Here is a 21,232-nt window from a genome sequence, read left to right as displayed (position 1 = left end):
GATTTCTGCTCTTTAAGACCACTTTTTCTATTTCTTTTTGAATTCTCTCTCTCTCTCTCTCTCGCCCTCTGAAAGGAGTAGCTATACTTTTTATGTGACTATGAAGGAATAATGATCTTTAGATTATTGTGGTTTGCTTCTTCTTCTTCTTCTTTTTTTACCCAATTTCTTTCTTCTTTCTGGTTCTAGTTTTGTGTTTACAATTCCGAGTTTAATATTTTTTGTAATATGTGTTCTCTTTCTTAATTTTACTTTTTAATGGAGAATGCCATCTAAGTTTTCTAGATCATACCCAGATCTAAATTCTAATCAAATTTATGTTTGAATGCTGAGAAAATATATTTTTGTTTGGATGCTAAGAAAATGTATAGTTGTTTGGATGGTAAGAAAATGTGGGATATATTTATGTTTGGCTGCTAAGAAAAGATCATGAGTTTGATTTTTGTTTTCTTATTTCCACCGGCCCTTAGATTCGACAATTGCCACTCTAATTTATCAATTGTCGAGAGATGTTGATGAGAAACTGGATTCGAGGGAAGGCTTTGGGGGAAGAGAAAAGAGTGAATGGAGAAGGAAAAATGAAAAGGGGAGAGGGGAGAATGGATGTACACCTACCGTAACTTCAATAAATCTACCGCGTGTTGCAATTTTATTGCTTGGTGTAAAAGAGAAATGAACACCCGACCTGTTATAAAATTTTTCTCAGATAATAGAGATCTATTAGAATTTAGAAATATGCTAAACCCTGCAGATCAAATAATGGATGAATTGATGATCAGAACTACCCCTCGTTTAATTTATCATGAGCCGGACACTTTGTTAATTAGTTGAACTGAATTAATTATTGTTTTTATCCATTATTAATTATAAAGATAATGATGCATTAACATTAATTAATCCTCAGACAGACTCCTAATTTAACGCTCGTGGGTTATAAATATTAAATTCTCGGTTGTATGTATTATATATCTTCAAACCTTAGCCTTACAAGAAAATAAAAAGAAAATTTCCAACTATAATATATATATATATAGTACGCATATATCGTGTGTTTTTAGTTCAATTTTCTTTGTATATCTGTTTTTTTTTTTTTTTTTCGAAAGTGGAAATTATCTATTCTCTGTTTCTGAAAGTGGTGCGTGTGTTCACGCGCGATTCCTTCTTCTGGGCACTGGTGGCGTGTGTTAAGAGTGGACTTCACTCTCCGACCTTCAAGTACCGCATGGTGGCGTGTGCAGCGTACATTCGGCCTCTGGTTTTCACTGCTTTTCTTGTCTTACTAGGACGAAGACAGTGATATGTTCAGATTTGCAAACTGAGCAACGCACTAAAAACGAGATTTTTGTAAAAACTCATTCCAACAATCACTCTAATCACTACAACAGAATGTGTTTTTTGTGACAGAGAAAACTGTCACAAAAAAATGAGAAACCGTCACTAAAGATATTTGGTGACCGTCACCACGACCGTCACCTAAAGTGCATCACAGAAAACAATTGGTGACGGTTTACTGTTCAATCGTCACAAAAAAAAAATTAGTGACGGTTGGAGGTGTTCCGTTTGGTAGAACGTTCGAACGTTACATTTTTGTGACGGTTGAAAACTGTCATAGAAAGTCACGTTCGGACGTCAAATTAAACTTTCAAACGGTAACCCAACAGATTGGTGTTCGAATGAGAGAAGTTGACATTCGTTGAATATAGTTCGAACGTATCATATTTACGTTCGAACATTTATGCGTCTGAACGTTAATTAGAATAAACGTTCAAAATTCCGTTCGGACGTAAACGGACTAATGTTCAAACGTAAGCGTTAACGTTCGGACGTTATTTCGAATGTAAACGAAGGAGTGTTCGAATGCAAGTGGTACATTCGGAGGTTTGTTGGAACGTTAATCGTTGACTCATTCAAACGTTTTGTTCGTTTGAGGGTCAGAACGTTCGACGTAGAGGCCTACATTCGAATGTTACGATACACAATATGTGAACAAACGTTCGAACGTTTTTACTTTACATTCGAACATACAGATTAGATATACTAATTTGATAAAATTTAAAAATATATTACTTGTTTCATCATATTACATACCATCAATTAAAAACTAACAATATCTTATAAAATTTTAAAATTAGATATTAAAATTAGCCACTACTACAAAAGACAAATTTATTTCTTCTTTTATCCTCGCCCACCGCGATTCTGTTACAAAGACATAACACGCTCCATTTGCACCATCATCTCCCGTTGCACTTGCTCTTGCACTTCACTGCATATTCTTTCCTCCTGGTCTCTCTGTTGGTCCTGCAAACGCTTCTCTAAATGAGACTGTCATTCTAAGAGAGACTCTAACTCTTGCTGTCTTGACCTCATATATTCATTCTCACGTCGTGCATCTTCTAAATCTGCCGTAAGATTATTAATTTGTGAAGTCGATGAGGTTGAGAAGGATGAACATCTATGCTTGATAGATCGTCTCAAACCTCTTGCCATACTAGACTGCGGCCCGAGCACTTGCTTGAATATGTCTATGTCACTAGGAGATGATTCTCCAAAAGTCGACTACATCTCCATCATTTTTTCCTGTAATTTGAAAAGTAATGATCGTAAATAATTAGTAACGTATTAAAAGAAATAGAAATAAAAACTAAATTATTCAAATGTTACATAAATAATTTATTTAACAAAATTAACACTGCTTACATAATTATCTGCAGCGACAGGATCCATCCACTCACTATGCTCATTAGTGTGAGCAGCAGCATAGACATGAATGAGGAAAAAGATTTTAGGATCATCACGTTTCTAACAAAGCAACATTAGCAATTTTCAAAATATAATGTTAATACTTAAATAAAAGAATATCAGGAAAATAAATGAAATCTAAAATTTTTTAATTACCATTTTTTCAACAAGATGATGGAATGATTATGAATCGGCATGATGGTGGACAGTCAGAACGAATCTATTCTGTGCATTTGTAGAACTCAAGTGCTACAAAATATATTAAGAATGTTAATTGTAATATGTATACATATAATATATAGAACGAATATGAATGTAAATAATTAAATATATAAATGTAAAATACTTGATAATCTGGAGATGCAAAAAGATCATAAATTTTTACACTCTCGACATGGACACTTAATGTAACAACGACTATCAGCAGAGGCCCATGCAAAATCAATGAAGGTTCTTACTCTACGCGCATAGGGTATGCAATCCTTTCCAAGTCTATCGCCCAGACGCATCCAAGTTTTGTCCATTTCTAAAAGCATCTATCTATTAATAACACGTACATAGAAAATTCACATGCATGTTATACTCCAATACGAAGTTACTTTTTTGATAAGGTAGTTGGTCATATCCCATTCGAGATTATATTATCCATATTGCACAAATCTCGTCACTCTACTGCTTTCCACGTTAGTAGAAATTTCGGCAGTATCTCCTCATAGTTTTCCAAGTATACATGTTCAAATAGAGAGATTGTGACCCTACGAACAGTATACCCGAAGAACAGTAGAGGAAGACACCGAAACTTCATATTAAACGTGGAAAGTAGGAGTAACAAAAATGTGCAATACAGATAAAATAATTTCAAACTGTCCACACTGGACAATTCAGGAATTAGTGGACACATAAATATACACTAATTCCCAAACGGGTCTAAGGTTATTTATGCAATGTCACATGCATCTATAAAAAAACACTACAAACAATATCTTCATGCTCTGTATCTAGATTGTCAAACAAATGGTTTGCATATTATATTGTTAAACTAGAGAGAGATGGAAGAATATATTCACAAGTTTCGTATCATGAGTAGATGCGAGGGAGAATGATCTTGAAGAAATGTCTATATTTTAGTCTAATTGCTTAACTGTCATAGACTCTCCAGTCCTGACAACTCTCAATTAATAATTGTCAAGACCGGAAGAAAGTAGTCAAGGCCGGAGAGACTATAACAGTCAAACAAAATGATAGACATTTCTTTAAGATCATTCTACTTCGTTGTTATTATATAATTGTTATATATAATTTTAAAGCTTATTATATAATTATAATTATTATCATTCCACAATTATAATCTTAATTGTTATACTTAATTGAGTGAGTTATTTATTTATATAGATAATAAGTATATAATATTTATATAAGCATTTATTTGATCCTTATTTACTTACTCTTTAGTTTATAATAAATAAGTATATTTATTCCAACTCTACTTATTTGGTAGGTACAAGACTTTTTTATTGAAGAGTATTTTAAAGGTTATAATATAATTTGAATTATTATCATTCTTAAAGTATAATTTTAATTGTTATACTTAATTTCAAATGTTATAATATAATATTAATTATTATAATTCTTAAAGAGTTATTTTAATTGTTATACTTAATTCCAAATGCTATTATAACATTTTAATTATTATCATTCTTAAAGTATCATTTTAATTGTTATACTTAATTTCAAATGTTATAATATAATATTAATTATTATAATTCTTAAAGAGTTATTTTAATTGGTATAATTAATTTCAAAGGTTATAATATAATATTAATTATTATAATTCTTAAAGAGTTATTTTAATTGTTATACTTAATTCCAAATGTTATTATAACATTTTAATTATTATCATTCTTAAAGTATCATTTTAATTGTTATACTTAATTTCAAATGTTATTATATAATTTTAATTGAGTGAGTTATTTATATTTAATAAGTAATTATTAATTGTAGTTATTGTATGTATATATATATTTTATATATAGTTAAGGCATATATATTTTTTTTCTTTTTATTAAAAGCAAGTTTTATACTATAGTTATAACTAGAATAATAATCATATTCTAACTAAATTAGTATGAATATACTATATATACTTATTAAATGTTAGATATTAAATCTCATATTAAATGTATATTAAATGTTTTTAATCTTTGCTTAAATTAAAATTCTAAATTTATAATTTTCTTGTCAAAGAACAAATTTAAAAAACACAAAAAAAATTATTATATAAAAAATTCACATAAATACGAAAAACTAAACACAATATATTTCTAACCATATAAACATATATTCACACAAAATTCACAAATAACAATCATAATTATTTCAAGAGTAAGCATAAAATGATAACAATATGTATAAACATATTCCTAAACTTGAGTAAGCAATAACCACGTATTAACAAAACCTAAAGACAACATATTTCTAAATATATTAACATATTTAAATAAAATTCACAAATAATAATCACAATATTTCAAATTCATATCACAACATATTCACAATAACTCACAAACTATCCACAAACTATACAAACAATAATCACAATATTTCAAGAGTAATCATAAAATATATAAACATATTGCTAAAGTTTAGAAATATACCTAGCACTCACAATATCCTCTTACAAATCCAAAGCTTCCAATTTGCCAAAATAACAAATCCTTCAAAAAAATACAACACTAATTTATTATTTTGTATTATATAACAAAAACACAATACAAATATCATAAAGTTAAAAAAAAAAAAAAAAAGACAAAATCTCAATATTTTTTTCTTACCAAAACTCAACGGGACTCTTACTCTAACTCTTGCTTTCTCTAACTCACGTCCCTCTCTCACTCAACTCTCTCTCACTCAACCCTCTCTCTCTCAACCCCTTATCTCTCTTCTGCAGAAGACTTTCTCTCAACTCTCTCTCTGTGTCGCGCACGAGAAAAGCAGAAATGAGCCGTTTCCTCCTGTGCGGGAATTCATTAAGTCTAAAATTATTAGACCAAACGTTCGAACATTATATTATCCCGTCCAATTTTAATATGACTTTTGAACTTAAGAAAATAGGATAATTTTTTATGCGATTAACGTTCGGACATTTTATATAAACGTTCGAATGTACCTTTCGTATGATAGGGCATGAAATCTAGCGGGAAAATTTCTGTACTTTTATTTTTATGTTCGAACGTTAAGGAATTTGTCGTTCGAACGTTCATAGATTTTCACCGACTAACGTTCGAACATACAACTTGCACGCCGAACGTTCATATCATCAAAGACTTACCATAATCGAGTGGGAAATTTTTCGCACTAATTTCCTAACTTTTGAACGTTCAGAAATTTACTTTCGAACGTTATAATTTTTTAGTGATTTTCAGTCACTAACATTCGAACGTATAGTATAAACGTTCGAACGTTTAGATCATCACCTTAATTGAGCGGGAAATTTTCTGCACTTTTACTTTAATGTTCGAATGTTATAATTGAAACATCCGAACGTACCCTTCCTAACAGATACAAAAAATACAGCGGGAATACATTATTAAAGTTTGAACGTTAAAAAATCATGGTCGGGCGTAAATTTTTATTCAATAGTTAGTATTCCTTAATATAATAGTTATATATACCTTTTATTTTCTAGATACTCACAATATTTCTCTTCATTATAATTTTTTAAAAGAAAAAATTGAAGAAAATACCAACTTCTTCTCATTATTTTCTTATTTCATACAATCTGGTTGTTCAAGATATTCTTTATTACTTCATAAATTCTGTCTTATATACTATATTATAGTGTAGTATATATACTATATTATATATATATACATATGTATAGTATGATAGCATAATATTTTAGATGAAAACATAATAATATAGTATATATACTATACCATATATATAAATCAATAATATATAATTCTTTGTTACTTATTAAATTCTGCATTATATATTATATTATAGTATATAGTATATTCTCTACTTAATGGACACCGTTAAGACAACATACCGTTCATAAATATTCTCATTCTATAATAGTATATTATAGACAACATACCGTTTATAAATATTCCTGACTTTCAATGACTATCAGCTGTTGCAGTACGACTAGGGCTACCACTTAATGGACACCTGTCTCGATGTCTGAAGATACGTACGACCCACTTCATAGCCACAAACGCAACAAATGAAGGTACGCAACTACAACGTGATCACCAAGCTAGCTAGCTAGTCGGTCTTCTATATATTTATTACTTGTAATATGCACAATCATGGAGGATATTTGAACGTTACTTTGAAAACAAAATGGATCGATCCTCCCCAAAAAAATGCACCTTGTTATTTACTGATCCAATAGCCAGCCCCGTCTTTGATCTCCTTCTATATGAAAAAAATATTATACTTTATATATAGTTAAGTTATATATATATATATATTTTAAGACATAATTTACGCTATACTTATAATTTGAATAATAATCATATTCTAACTAAATTAATATGAATATATTATATATACTTACCATGTTAAATATTAAACTTCATATTATCTGTATATTAAATATTTTTAATCTTTACTTAAATTATGATTATAAACTTATAATTTTCTTGTTAAACATATTCAATAAAAATTTAAAAATAATAATCACAATATTTTAAATTCATTTCACAACATATTCATAATATTCTCACAATAATATTTATACACATATTAATTCATCAATGAACACCATAAACTCACAAACTATTCACAAAATTCACAAACAATAATCACAATTATTTCAAGAGTAAGCATAAAATCACAATAACATATATAAACATATTGCTAAACTTTAGAAATATAACTAGCACTAACAAATTCAAAAAAACCAATTAATCTAATTGTCATTCATCAGGGAGAGTAATTTGATTCCAATCAAATTATTTAGAAAATTGTACACTATAATTTTGGGTACTAGATTGTAATAATAAACTATATTGTTTTAGACAAGTAATAAGAGCATGTGGTTCTAATGTTGATTTCATTAGTTTATAATAGATCATATATATATATATAATATATTATATATTATATTATATAATATTAGATATATAATGTACTTTATATATATAATATAGTATATATAATATACTATATAATACATTATATATATAATACACAGTATATATATACTATAATATACTATATATATTATAGTATAATATTATATATTATAATGCTATACATAACATTATAATATATAACATACATTAATAATATAATATATTATAGTTAATATTTTGGAAAATAAATCGAAAAACGTTCAAACGTACTAAGAACTACGTTCGAACGTTTTGTGTATATAAGGTAGAAACAGAACGGCGAAACGTCATTTTCACCGTTATCATCGTCATTCTGTTGCATGCCGCTTCTCCTCCGTCGCCGCCGCCATCAAACTCCGCCACAACCGTCACTAAAAGGTAGGCATTCATCTTTTAATCAAATAACATGTATTTTATTTGAGATTTGGATTGAGTTTAGTTTAAAAATGGATAAGTGGTGGCCGGATTTTCAACTTCATTTTCCGACCACCACGGCTTGCCATTTGCTAAATAGTCATCGTAGAAATGTTTCTTAAAGTGTATACGTCATTTCTACGGTGGCATTTTTGCATTTAGAACGTTGTAGATTAATTTTTGAGATTTCAATAATGGTTGAGTTGACTCGGACATTCTGTCTCATAACGTTCGAACGTTTCACCAAGACGTTCGAACATATGACGTTTCAATTACATAGCCGTTAAGACTTATACATTCGAACGTTAATTTTTTACATTCGAACGTTATTTTTCATAAATTTTACGTCCAAACGTTTAATGAATATGTCCGAACGTACTACTTTTTTAACTTTATTTAAGCTTCAACGTTCGAACGTAAATCCTTTACGTTCGAACGTAAAACAATACCATGAACGTGTAAGATATACGTTCGAATGTATTTCGTTTAAATTTATTTGCTGTTTATGTTCGAACGTTTTACCAAGACATTCGAACATACGACGTTACAATTATATAGCCGTTAAGGCTTATATGTTTGAACGTGTATTGTTTTACATTCGGACACTATTTTCTTAAAAGTTACTTCTAAACATTTAATTATAATGTCCGAATGTACTACTTTTCTACTTTATTTATGCTTCAACATTCGAACTTTCATATTTACGTTCGCACGTAAAACACATACCTTTGAACGTATAACATAAATGTCCGAACGTACGTCAGTTAATATTTATTTACTGCTTATTATTTGAACGTGTATGTTATACGTTCGGACGTATGTGTTTTGCTTGCAAACATAAAAAAACACGTCCGAACGTTTTATCTTAACGTTCAAACGTATATTTTACTATGTACGAACGTTAATGCAGAACAGCTTAAAATTAACACAAAAAATGCATCAATGTAAATAATTTTTTTTCTTTCTTTATTTTCAGGATATGGCTTATCCTCTGTATAGTAGGAAACGAGGGAGGGAATGAGCCACTCAGGACACTGCTCGTATCGGGGCTTGTATTGTTATGGTAGAGCGAAAGGTCCTTATTAATGAGTTCGACGAACTCATTTGGGAGCAGACGAACCTGAGAAATGTTTTCCTCAGTAGAGGTTAGAAAAATATCCACACATTAAGGGGGAATGTATACCCCTCAATGGTTCAGGAGTTCTATATGGGGATGTGTGCCATGCATCAGGACACATCCTCTCACACCGTGACTGTACGCGGTGTTTCCATTGAGATTTCACCAGATGTCATTGTCGAATACCTCGGAATTTGTCGAGGAGTTGAGACATCTGCACATGCTATATCCCGTGAGGATGTAGCCACTTCTGCATCATCTACTGGCTGCCCATTTGAGCCAACATCAGTCAGAGATGCAGACCGAACAGAGGCCGAGGATACTGACCTCGAGGCTCGAGATGATGATCGAGATGAGGCTTTCTACATCCTCACCGAGAGGGACCGCATGCAGATCGAGAGGAAGAACGCATTCAACCAGAACCATCTGCTGCCTTTATTCCACATGTTGCACCTTATTGTTGCAACAAACGTGGATCCTGTGGCACATAAAACCACATTTAGTCGGCTTTGGGCACAATTTTTGATACTAGTGGCACGTGGAGATCCCATAGATTTGCCACTTCACATCTTTGAGAGGATCCGTTATGAGGCGAACATCGTCTCCACGGATAATCTCCCATACAGTGTCCTGATCAGCCGGCTATTACTTGCACAAGGAGTGTCAACTCAGCCAGAGGAGCGGGTGAAAGATCATATGAGCCCCCTCGACATGACCACGCATCGACGTAGCATTGGACAGGCTAAGGGACGTCAGCCACCTCTTGTAGAGGAGTAGAGGATCTAATTCCTCCGACGCAGCCTGAGCCAGGTCATGTGGGGAGTATTAGTCAGCAGCAGCCGAGTACATCTGCGGGAGATGCACGGCCTGCTTGGGTTGATGCGGTGATCTCACAGCTGAGTGCGCATATCGATCATAAGATCGATCGATCGCTCACGGCTATAGAGGCGTCTATATCTGAGATCGCCCATTGTGTAGGTATCCTCAACGACAAGGTTGATACCTTGACTGAGGAGGTACGAAGTTCGAATTTCGTGAACAACGCTATCATCTGAGTGTTGTTTAAGAAATTCGATCATATTTTGTATTTTACTTTTATTATTTATAAAGAAAAATGTTATTTAATATTTCTATAGTTTTTCACCATTCAATTCTCAATCTTCTTTAATGTTATATTTTTCAACTTTAATATTAAATCATTGCACTTCAAATATATATAAACATAAAAATATATTATATATTACAAATTGTGTATATATAAATATATACAAGTCAATTTTTTAGACTTGTTCACAAATTATGCACTATAAAAACTACATAATTTTTAAATTAGAGTCATTTAATTTAAATTTACAATCAACATTCGAACGTTGGCTCAAAACATTTAACGTTCGAACGTTAATTACTAACGTTTGAACATTGGCGCCAAAACATTTTACGTTCGCACATAAGTTGCCAGAATGTTCAAACGTAAATTTGACGTTCGAACGTAAATTTCCAATACGTTCGAATGTTAAAAAAATCTCATCTGTCTTTAGTGACGGTTTCCAGAAACCGTCACAGAAAAGACCTTTTAGTGACGGTTTGGGGATTGTCACAATTTTCCAACCGTCACTAAAGACCAATTGTGTTGTAGTGAATACCACTTGTTGGGAAAATCAACACAACAAAATGAATAAAAGCGGAAATAAAAGAGCACACCTGCTCACATAGTAACGCCAAGAATTTAACGTAGTTAAGCAACTGCCTACATCCATTAAAAAGAATTTCATTAATAAATAATAGTATACAAGAAAATATTACAGAGAATGATCATACTCTACTCAACTCAACTCAACTTTTTTCTTTTCTCTCAGCTCAACTCTTTTTTTTTTCTTTTCTCTCAGAGCTATCTTTGTCTCTCTCTTTTCTTTTCTTCCTTCAAGTGTGTCTAACTTGTTTGCATTCAAAACCTACCTCAACTCATTTCAACTTATCTCATCTCATTATTACAATTTTCTCAAATTCTCACACAAAATATAATAATTCAACTTTTTTAAATCTCTAAATATTTTTTCTAAATTTCCACATAAAATATAATAAATAATTCAACTTTTATTCTATTATTTACAAATTATTTCAACTCATCTCAAAATTCTAATCTCAAACTCAAAATTCTAATCTCAAAATTCAAACCACATAAGGCTTCGCTCTCAATTTATAAGCGATATCCCGCCGATATGAATGCATTCAATTTGTAAGTGCTGAGCAGCCATTGTGACTGCTTCCTTGTGCATGGATTTCAACGTGGGATAATCCTAACCTTCCGTTTCCCATGTTTATCGGAGGAGATAAGGTTTTTCAACATAAGAAGAAAGACAAGGAATTTGACTCCACTGGGTTTAACAAAATCGTTCCCCAGGTAAGCTTTTCATTAAAAAAAAAAAATGCCACGTAGGTAACCCAATCCCAGTCGGAAACAGCATTACTAACATTCTCTTCTGAAATTGTTTCTCATAATCATCATCTTTTTCAAAATCGTTTCTTCTCGTCTCGTTGCTGTTCGTCGATAAAGAATCCTCACGAGCACCTCTAGATCGATCTCTGGCCTGGTATAGTACCAGTACTGCTGCAAGGTTTACCATGAAGTGGCAGAAAGATCGAGTTCTGGGGAGCGGATCGTTTGGCACTGTGTATTTAGGTGTACCCACGAACCCTTATATTGAACCTGCATATATTGCGATCAAGACGTCTAGTCTTGGGAGTTCTTCGACGCTTCAGAAAGAGAGAAGAATTCTCAGTCGGTTCGTTGGATGTCCTGAGATTGTTCGTTGTCTCGGGGCTGAGTTGAGCAGAGAATGTGGGCTATATTACTACAACCTTCTACTCGAGTATGCATCGGGAGGTACTCTACAAGATCTAATCAACGGAAGTGGAGGAAAGCTGGAGGAGCACGATGTTCGAAGGTATACTAGGATGATTCTCAAAGGGCTTCTTTCTCTCCACGAACAAGGGTACGTTCATTGTGATCTTAAGCCGGCCAATATTCTTGTTTTTAGCACTAGCATGGGTGTAAGCGAGGTAAAGATCACCGATTTTGGGCTTGCGAAGATTCCCGGGGAGGAGAATGAGTTTATGAGAAAAAGGTTCTCCTTTCGAGGTACTCCCTATTACATGTCTCCAGAATCGGTTTTGTTGGGCATAATCACTCCCTCATTAGATATATGGTCTCTGGGATGCGTAGTGGTGGAGATGGTCACTGGAAACGTGGCATGGGATAGCAGTCTGAGCACGGACGAGTTAATGGTTGAAATCGCTTGTGGGGACCCAACAAACATACCTGAAACAATGTCAGAGCTTGGGAAAGATTTCTTGCGGGGGTGTTTTGAGAGGAACCCATTGAAGAGGTTGACAGCTGAGAAGCTACTGCTTCATCCTTTTCTGGTCGAGGGTAGTCAAGGTTCTCCATCTGCAGGATCTGCCCTTGGTTGTTCTTCCTTCAATGAAACCCTATGCTTCAAAAAACTTTCTTCCTCCTCCACCCGGGTTTTCATGAACACGAACAAGCCGCCGTCTCCAGAAAAACGACCTCCTCCCACTTCGTGGCTCCAAGCTACGAACACAAACTGCATGTTCACTATCCCTGCATTTGATCGTCCCATGAAACAATCAAGTATAATCCGGCCATATCGCTTGTTTCCTAGCTGACACAAATTAATTAACAAGCCCTGCACGTACGGAATGATGAGACAAACAAGTGAGAGTTTTATTGATCGACTAGACATTTTTCTTGTATTGAATTTGTTTTGATTTCTCTATTTGTTTCATGATTGGATTCATTAATGAGCATTATAAATTGTAACTACAATTTCTTCCTCCACAAGTGAGATTATCAATAAAATCAAGGTATCATTTCTTCTTAAAAAAAAAATTATAAATGCAAGTTTAGTTTTTCTTTTCTATTGTTTGCAAGCCTTACGCATGCAGGCCTCTTTGAACTTTTGAGTTTTTATTTTTCCCACCAGTCAGTTTTGATAATTATGAGTTCTGTTGTGAAAGGCGCCGAAACCTAATTTGGATCTTGACGAGAAAATTAAGCATGTTTCTTAGAGATTTGGAGAACAACGTCGACCATGTGTCATGTATGTTTAATTTATATGTTCTTCATTCCAATGAAACTCGTATATATATTTTAATATTCTGAAGTGGTAAAAAATTGATTCGTATTAGAAAAAATTAAATAGAAACCATTTATAGTCATCTGATCAAATTAGACGATTTAATTTTAAGAGAGACACATTGCCAAATATTTATGTGATGAGTTTCATATTATGAAAAGGAAAATACTTTAACTACAAAAGGATTATATAAAAATAAATTTATAAACTGATGTGATTTAATGTGTTATGTCAGATTATAAAGTTCTTCTATTATAAAATAGATCTAACGGATTCTATAAAATCGCATCAATTTACAGATTTATTTTATATAATTTTTTTGTATTTGTAGTAGTTTTCAAAATACTTGTATAACACAATTTACTTAATTAAAAAAATAAATTTTAAAATTTGAATATTAGAATTCAATTGAAAAAGATAACTTAGTTTGACCGTAAAATTAACAATGAGAATCGGTGGCACCACCAAATTATCATGCTTCCTACCATCTGCACAGTAGTACTGTCGATCGATCTGTATTTTTATAGGCTGCCTATCCATGGTAAAGTAGTTAAACTCAAAAGCAATAATAGCTGTAATTATGAGCTGTGTGTATATAATAATATATAGAGACAAACAAACACATAAAGCGCAACCTCAAGCTATTGTTGGGTTGAGGGTGTTCAAATCTCCATCGATCAAGCTGGTTAGAGATGGCAGGGACGGCAAAACTAGCAGATCTAGTTCTATTGATTTTCTCCCTAGGCATGGCCATGCCACTGGTGCACAGCAACCTTGAAGACCCAAAAGAAGTTGATAAATGGCTCCAAAAATTCCAATATGCCAAAGAAAAGGTATCCCGGCTCCATTTTTACTTTCACGACACCCCATCAGGTAAAAACCCTAGTGCAGTACGAGTAGCACAGGCACCAATCACTGAGAAATCACCCACCTTGTTTGGGCTGGTTAACATTTTTGATGATCCACTAACAGAAGGACCTGAACCCACTTCCAGGCTGGTGGGTCGAGCTCAGGGGCTTTATGGGTCTGCTGGCCAGCAAGAGGTAGGTCTACTTGTGGCCATGAATCTTGTTTTCACCGCTGGGAGGTTGAATGGTAGCGGCATTACCATTTTGGGCAGAAATGCAGCGTTGCAACCCCACCGCGAAATGCCAATCATAGGTGGGACTGGTGTTTTTCGGTTGGCTCGTGGATTTGCGATAGCAAAGACACACTATATGAATTTTACCTCGGCTATCGTCGAGTATAATGTTGTGGCTATACATTATTGAGTAACAATAGTACTAGTACTGGAGGCTCTTCAGATCAGGAGCATAATGTGCATTTCCTTTTAAACCAAACTGCAATATTATGGTACTGCAAGTATATATTTGATTCTGTGAACTTTGCTCATCTTTTCTTTTTTCTTGTTGATTCCATCGAATCTTTCCTTTTTTTCAATGCTTAGGGTTTGCCATGAAGTTGCATTTCTTGGATAAGTGTTTGCTTTTGGTTTGGATTTGATTCATTTCCAAATCTCGGAGTTTGGTAGCTGCATGTACGTGCATATATATGTATGCCAGACTTTCACGAATTCTATCTTTGAATTGCAGTATTAGACTTATTTTTATCAGCTAATTTTGAGAGCCCAAATTAACTCATCATTGATGAATCCAACCCATGTACCATATATCATATATCTAGGGTGAAAAATAATTTCGTTCTTTTGTATTTCTGGATACCGGTTTCGATCGCCTTTTAGCCCTCCAGCGTTAACTCACATATACCATGCATTTAGGTAGGAGAAAGGCTCTGCATAAAGCCCGAGCTTGATTATACATGTAATAATGTAAGAGGGCTACTTAAAAAGTCTGAAGACAAACGCTAACATGATTTGATAATTTGACCTTTTTTTTTTTTTTTTATTTTGGTATAGTTATAAAGTATATATAATGATTTTTGCATGCCACCCTTAATTTCCCGTGTAAAAGCAGATTGTATCATCACCCAATTCCAAGAGCGAGGTGATCATTGAAAGTTAAAAGCAGAAAAGGAATGAATAGCTGTTTGAAAAAATGAATTCAACAAGCCCAGCTAGTCGAATACCATCATTACCCCATATCCATCTTTTTAATAGGCTTCTCCGTGAGCTTGCAGTGATTTCTAAAATCATAAAATTTGCGTAAAATGTAACTCTTATGATGCAAACAGCTAAATTAGGTTCCTTGAACAACGCTACAGCACATCAAGGCGAATTCAACTTAGAAAATTACTCAATAAGGACGAGACATCTGCTACAATATTATGAAAGTTGGGGACGGAAATCCCCTGGCTCGTGAAAAAGGTAATGCATGACTAAAACAGCGGTTATAATAGAGAAAATATCGATGCTGATTTTTTGTTTTGTTTTGAGCGAGAGAAGGGGATGGCAAAGCTAGTTCTAGTTCTGTTGCCTTTGTTCTTACCAGCCATGGCCGTGCCATTATTGCAACAACACATTTGAACGGGCCAAAGAACAGCTTGTCATTTCATTTCAATTCAAAGGCCTTATCATTTCAATTTTCAACTCTGTATGGTAGCTTTAATAATGCGTTCTAGCAAAATCAATTGAAGGATGCGACATTTACTTTGGCACTTTGTGACTGAAAAAAGTTGATGCTGAAATCCTTCGGCCAATGAATAACAGATGGTGTAAAGAGTATAGGCCGAAGCTACTGGCCAGTTTAAGCTTAAACTATAGCAGCTTTATACATTTTGATGGCCTAACCATGCCACCGTGATTAGTCAGGTTTTCAAAATGCACAGAGGAATCCCACTCCAATTTTTCAAACCAACGCAAATCTCTTCAACGTGTTAACAGAATCAATAACACTGAAAGAAAGTGCATCCTTCACTTCAAGAAGGTGCAAATGATATATCCATGGGAATAAAAAGGAGGGGGTATGAGAAAAATCAGGTTATTAAACACTTGTTCATATAAATGAATTCTCACACCAACTGAGAGAGAATTTAAACAAAAACATAATTAAACATGGCTCAACACTTGGTCCAGTAGCTTAAAGAGAACAAAATTCACCAAATGCGGATATCTAACAGAGAAAACTAAAATTACTATAATCAGGGAAAGTATTTTTTTGGGTTTAGAAAAAGATGAAATAAGCAGCTAAGTATCACTCACTTCTGATGAGGACAGTTAACAGATGGCCAATAATTAAGAGTAATCTCCTACAATGATGAAGCTGGTGCAGTAAAACCTAATTTCATCATTCACTAGACAATTGTTGAAGGTGACCATGTAGCTTTCTGAGAAGAGGAATGAGGCCGACCAAAGCTAGTTGAATCTGTTCCGAACTATTTAAGCGAATGCTGGCTTGTCCTGCCCCCCTGTTATTCAGATTGACACGAGCAATCAAGTTTGAAGACCGTCCTATGGGGATCTGGGACTGTAAATTACAACCAATAGCAAGATCACCATGCCAATCCATGACGGAAAGCCCAAGAGTTGATAGAGAACGACCAAGAGGATAATCCTTATCTCTCAACTGAGCCTCCAAACTACCACCATAAGCAACATCGCCACGAGCTCTCATTGCTCCGCCAGTCATAACCAACTGGAATCGTTTATTAGCAATCAATTTGTCTTCAACTTTCAATCCAGCTGACAAGGCATCACCCAATAGAGTAACTGAGAGGCCAGCAGTTGCCTTGTTCTTCCTAAAATTACAAAACCTTGTCTCGCTGCGTAGAGTATAAGCTAAATCCTTTCCAACAGTTTGCATATCAAAACCTAACGAAGTTGCTTTCCCTTCCCCATGCTTTATTGAACTGACTGCTTCCAGTTGGACATTAGCATCCTTCTTATCCTTTGTAACCTGACCAGAAAAAGATAAGGGTATTTTTTCTTTAACCACAAACAATCTTTCTACATTTATGCCTTCATAACCAACATCATGATCCCAACCATGGGTGTCTAGAACAGGCCTTACAAGCCACTGGTGGGATGAATCGAGATGGCGATACCGATGAGTGGGATTATCAGAATCAAACGAAGCAGGTAAGGCATAATCTGGCAAGGGAATTGGCACAGCTGCTGCACTGCCACTTTCTTCTTCATCCTTACTCAAATCATTTGGCAGACCCTTTGTTGAAGAAGCCATCTTCTTCATTATTTTCCGTCTCTTTTTCTCTTCCTTCAACTGTTTCTTCATAAAAAGCTTTTCCCTATACTCCAACTCATCAAAATATTCCTTCTTCTGAGATTTAGAGAGCCTTGCCTCTTGGGCCTTAGTCAAGCGTTTAAATGGTGGCAACTCATCAAATTCTGATTCCTCGTCAGAATCTGAAGACTCATCCAGATCATCATCAAAATCATCCCCATCACCAAACTGCTCTTCAGGTAGCTTCAACTGTGGCCTTGATTGAAGAAGGGATGAGAGAAGGAAAGGTAAAGGAGGTGCTCTTGTTCGATTTGGAAAAGGCTTTCCAGTGGGACTATCTTGCAACTTCAAAAGTGTGTTTGCTTCTGCCAGAATCTTTGATGCAAAAGAGAGGAGCAATAAATGAGGTTTCCAAACCTGACCATTTGGCAGCACTCTCTGCCCAGCCCGATTTGTTCTGCATGCGGAATGGTTTTCCACTAAAGAAACAGGATTCATAAGCCGCATATCTCCTGCTGCCTGACGAATGGCTTGCTGGACAACGTGAGAACGTTGTGTCACAAACATGTCATAACTAGAAGCGGTACCATTTGGGCCATCGGGTGGAGCAGACGCTGCATGAGTCAAAACCACAATTGCATTGAACCATATTGATGGTCCAAATATTTCAGTGATGGTGTGCAAGAGTGGCATATCGCTCAAATCCCTGCTCTGCATGTCCAACCGATCAAGATACAGTACTATATCTGGAGGAGTTTTCTTAATAAATTGCTTAACAGAGTGGAGCATCTTCTCATTCTGAGTCTGGTCTGACAAGGAAGGGAGCAGCCCTGGGGTGTCAATTATCCGTACCTTTATCCCCTGCACCGTTCCCACAACATCCTGCACCTTCTTTGTACCCAGGTGGAAGGCATCAGTGCCGAACTTAACTTCATCAAATATTGAATTGACGGTTGCACTTTTGCCAACTCCAGTCTTACCAAGAACCATAATTGTACATGAGAAGTCAAGTGGTTCCTGACCTGCTGCCTCAAGCTGCTCTGCCATTGCACTTGCACGGTCAAAGCTGAAGGCACCAACACGGCCCCCATTTCTCCCTCGCAACTGCTCAGCTAATCCCAATCTGTACAAAACCTGAGCCACAACAACATTATGGGGTGTCTGTCCAAGCCTATGAGCAAGCCGTAAAAATTTCACCCTTATCATCTGGAGTTTTTCACGAGTCTCATCATACTCCTCAGTCTCCCCATTAGTGGAATCCTCAACTTGTTGGCTTTGCATAGAAGATACAGAACCATTGACACGAGGCTGCTGAACCACCCGGGGTGCAGGTTCCAATAGCGGGGCTGAACGTCCAAGGCCAGCAGGGCGTGCAGGAAGTGCAGGAGGAGCAGGATTTGTAGACTTTTCAGACGAAGAAGTAGGCTCTGGTGCTGGCTGTATCTCCTGGTCTCCATTAACTTGAGCTCTTCGCTCCTCTTGTGCGGCATTATCTTCCTTTGTTGGAGTCTCCTCAGCGTGGTTGTTCGAAACTTCATGATCATCTTCATCAGCACGCATAAGTTGAAAAACCCCAGTGTCTTCTGCTCTCAAATGATTTTCATTACCCAGAGAATTTCCAGCACTTTCAGTCTTAGACATTTCGGCGGACAGTGAGCCTCCAATCACAGACGTCACTGAACTTTCCTCCATGAGTGTGTGCTGATCATCTGAAACATCTTTCAGTACACAAGTTTCTACATGATACTCAGATTCAACTCCAGCTTGACACTGTTTTACATTCCCACTGCAATAACTGATACCACTGGAATCGTCCTCGTGGTTTAGAGCAATAACAGCAGTAGCATCCTTCAGTTCCCTGCTCTCAATGTCCTGACATTCAATACGTAAGTTATCATCCTTCAGTTGCTCACCATTACCGTCTTCATTCAGAATCTCCTTACTCAATTCTGTTTCTTGAAGAGACTTAATGAAAAATCCCCCCACCTTATCCCCTCCATTTTCTGATTTCTCATCTACAGGAATTTGTTCTGAAGTCAAATTATTAAAATCCCTATTTCCAGACTTTTCGATCCCTAGATCAGATCTTATATCCACTTCACCACCAGAACCAACTTCAGACAAACCATCTGCACCATTTTCTCCACTATCAAAAACCTCCCTTGACCCACTGTATCTGTCAGTCTCCATCTCTTTTTCAGTCCCTACCTCAAAAACCACAGCCCCATCAACAATCTTCCCACCAACCAAATCCACCTTATCTTCAATAATCGTCAGTGCCTCCACACTTGGAACACAACTCGCCTCATCAAACCTCTCAGCCTCAATTTTAGCATTTGGATTCTCATCAACCACCTGCAAACCCGTTTCGCCAATCACCTCAACATGCCCACTTCCACCACCAGAACCACAATACCTGGAATCAGATTCCTCTAACTGCTCTGGAAAAATCTTTGGTTCGCTCATTGCCTCCCAAAAGACCTCTTCACCATCCAAATCCTTCAATTCAGAAGAGCCCACCACAACCCTCTCCACTATTCCCTCTTGAGAAACCCCAACTTCCACACTTGTCTCCTCTCCCACTTGGGAACCATCACCAATATCAACCCCATTTCCCATCACAAAATCCATAATTGTTGCTCAAAAACCCTAGATTCACCAAAAACCCAGAAAAAAACCCATTTAACCAAACAGATTGATAAGCAAGCAGAATTCAGATATACCCAAAAAAATACCAATCAAAATCCCATAAAGGCATTAAAATTGAAACCGCATGTCAAATATACAATTAAAAAGATAAACATTTTTAATCCAAACTCATATCCACAAACAACGGATCTTTCTGCTTTGTCATAGTTTATCTCATATTAGCATAAAAATATCAGATCCTCAAAGAACTTTTTGCATGGTCATTATTAGAGTTTTGCACCAATTGAAAAGAGGGCCAAGTTCAGAAACAACAAAAAAATAGAAAAATGAAACCAGAGAATAATTACCTGCTCTTTTACGATGCGAGAGAGAGAGAGAGAGAGAGCGCTCTAAACAGAGACTGCGGGAGTGAGAAAACAGAAAGCGTCCTCTGAACTATTTGGCCTTCAGGGCAATGAGAAGGAGGGTCTTCTTTCACATGATATCTCTACTGACACCTTGAGGAACTTCAGATAAGAAAGTTTGATCAGTGGCTCTTGCGGGGACTTTTATCGGACGGTGAGGACTGGCGCTTTGGTATCATCGTGAAAAGACGCAAACTCGTGGTGACGTGGACACCTACCGCAAAGTGTGCATGTTTTTCGAACACAACACATCCGCATGTGGTTCTTCTCAACAAAATCTGGACCGTACGTCTCATACTATACGGATGTAGTAGTAAAATAATACAAACACAAAACATGAGTTCAAAAGTTTTATTTTCATTTTGTTCGACTCTTATTTAATCAAACGTGTGTATATATATATATATATATATAATATTTCCTATGCTTTCCCTTATTCTACTATGCATTTAAAAAATATACGTTTGATTTTGATAAAATTTCTTAAAAC

At 35.2% G+C, this 21,232-nt stretch overlaps 3 protein-coding genes across 4 annotated transcripts; 2 read left to right on the top strand and 1 right to left on the bottom strand.

The window, feature by feature from the left end:
• The first annotated feature begins 12,018 nt into the window (after positions 1 to 12,018).
• Positions 12,019 to 13,083, top strand: LOC121258812 (mitogen-activated protein kinase kinase kinase 20-like). Its single transcript, XM_041160344.1, has one exon. It carries the CDS (start codon positions 12,019 to 12,021, stop codon positions 13,081 to 13,083), a length of 1,065 nt encoding a protein of 354 aa, XP_041016278.1.
• A 1,018-nt stretch (positions 13,084 to 14,101) lies between these two features.
• On the top strand, positions 14,102 to 14,945 carry LOC121256950 (dirigent protein 23-like). The gene has a single exon (XM_041157760.1). It carries the CDS (start codon positions 14,246 to 14,248, stop codon positions 14,822 to 14,824), a length of 579 nt encoding a protein of 192 aa, XP_041013694.1. The 5' UTR covers positions 14,102 to 14,245; the 3' UTR covers positions 14,825 to 14,945.
• Positions 14,946 to 16,540: 1,595 nt separating this feature from the next.
• LOC121256949 (translocase of chloroplast 120, chloroplastic-like) lies at positions 16,541 to 20,919 on the bottom strand. 2 transcript variants are annotated; one of them, XM_041157759.1, is made up of 2 exons: positions 20,686 to 20,919; positions 16,541 to 20,338 (listed from the first exon to the last, which is right to left on the bottom strand). In XM_041157759.1, exon 2 carries the CDS (start codon positions 20,318 to 20,320, stop codon positions 16,796 to 16,798), a length of 3,525 nt encoding a protein of 1,174 aa, XP_041013693.1. In that variant the 5' UTR covers positions 20,321 to 20,338; positions 20,686 to 20,919; the 3' UTR covers positions 16,541 to 16,795. The 2 variants fall into 2 exon arrangements, with proteins under 2 accessions (XP_041013693.1, XP_041013692.1); XM_041157758.1 differs by having other exon boundaries at positions 16,541 to 20,367; positions 20,686 to 20,918.
• Positions 20,920 to 21,232: the final 313 nt, after the last annotated feature.

The sequence above is a fragment of the Juglans microcarpa x Juglans regia genome, chromosome 3S (genome assembly GCF_004785595.1).
Source record: "Juglans microcarpa x Juglans regia isolate MS1-56 chromosome 3S, Jm3101_v1.0, whole genome shotgun sequence".
Classification (NCBI taxonomy): Eukaryota; Viridiplantae; Streptophyta; class Magnoliopsida; order Fagales; family Juglandaceae; genus Juglans; species Juglans microcarpa x Juglans regia.
Note: the sequence above shows the minus strand (reverse complement) of the source record. Positions and strands in the feature narration are given on the sequence as shown.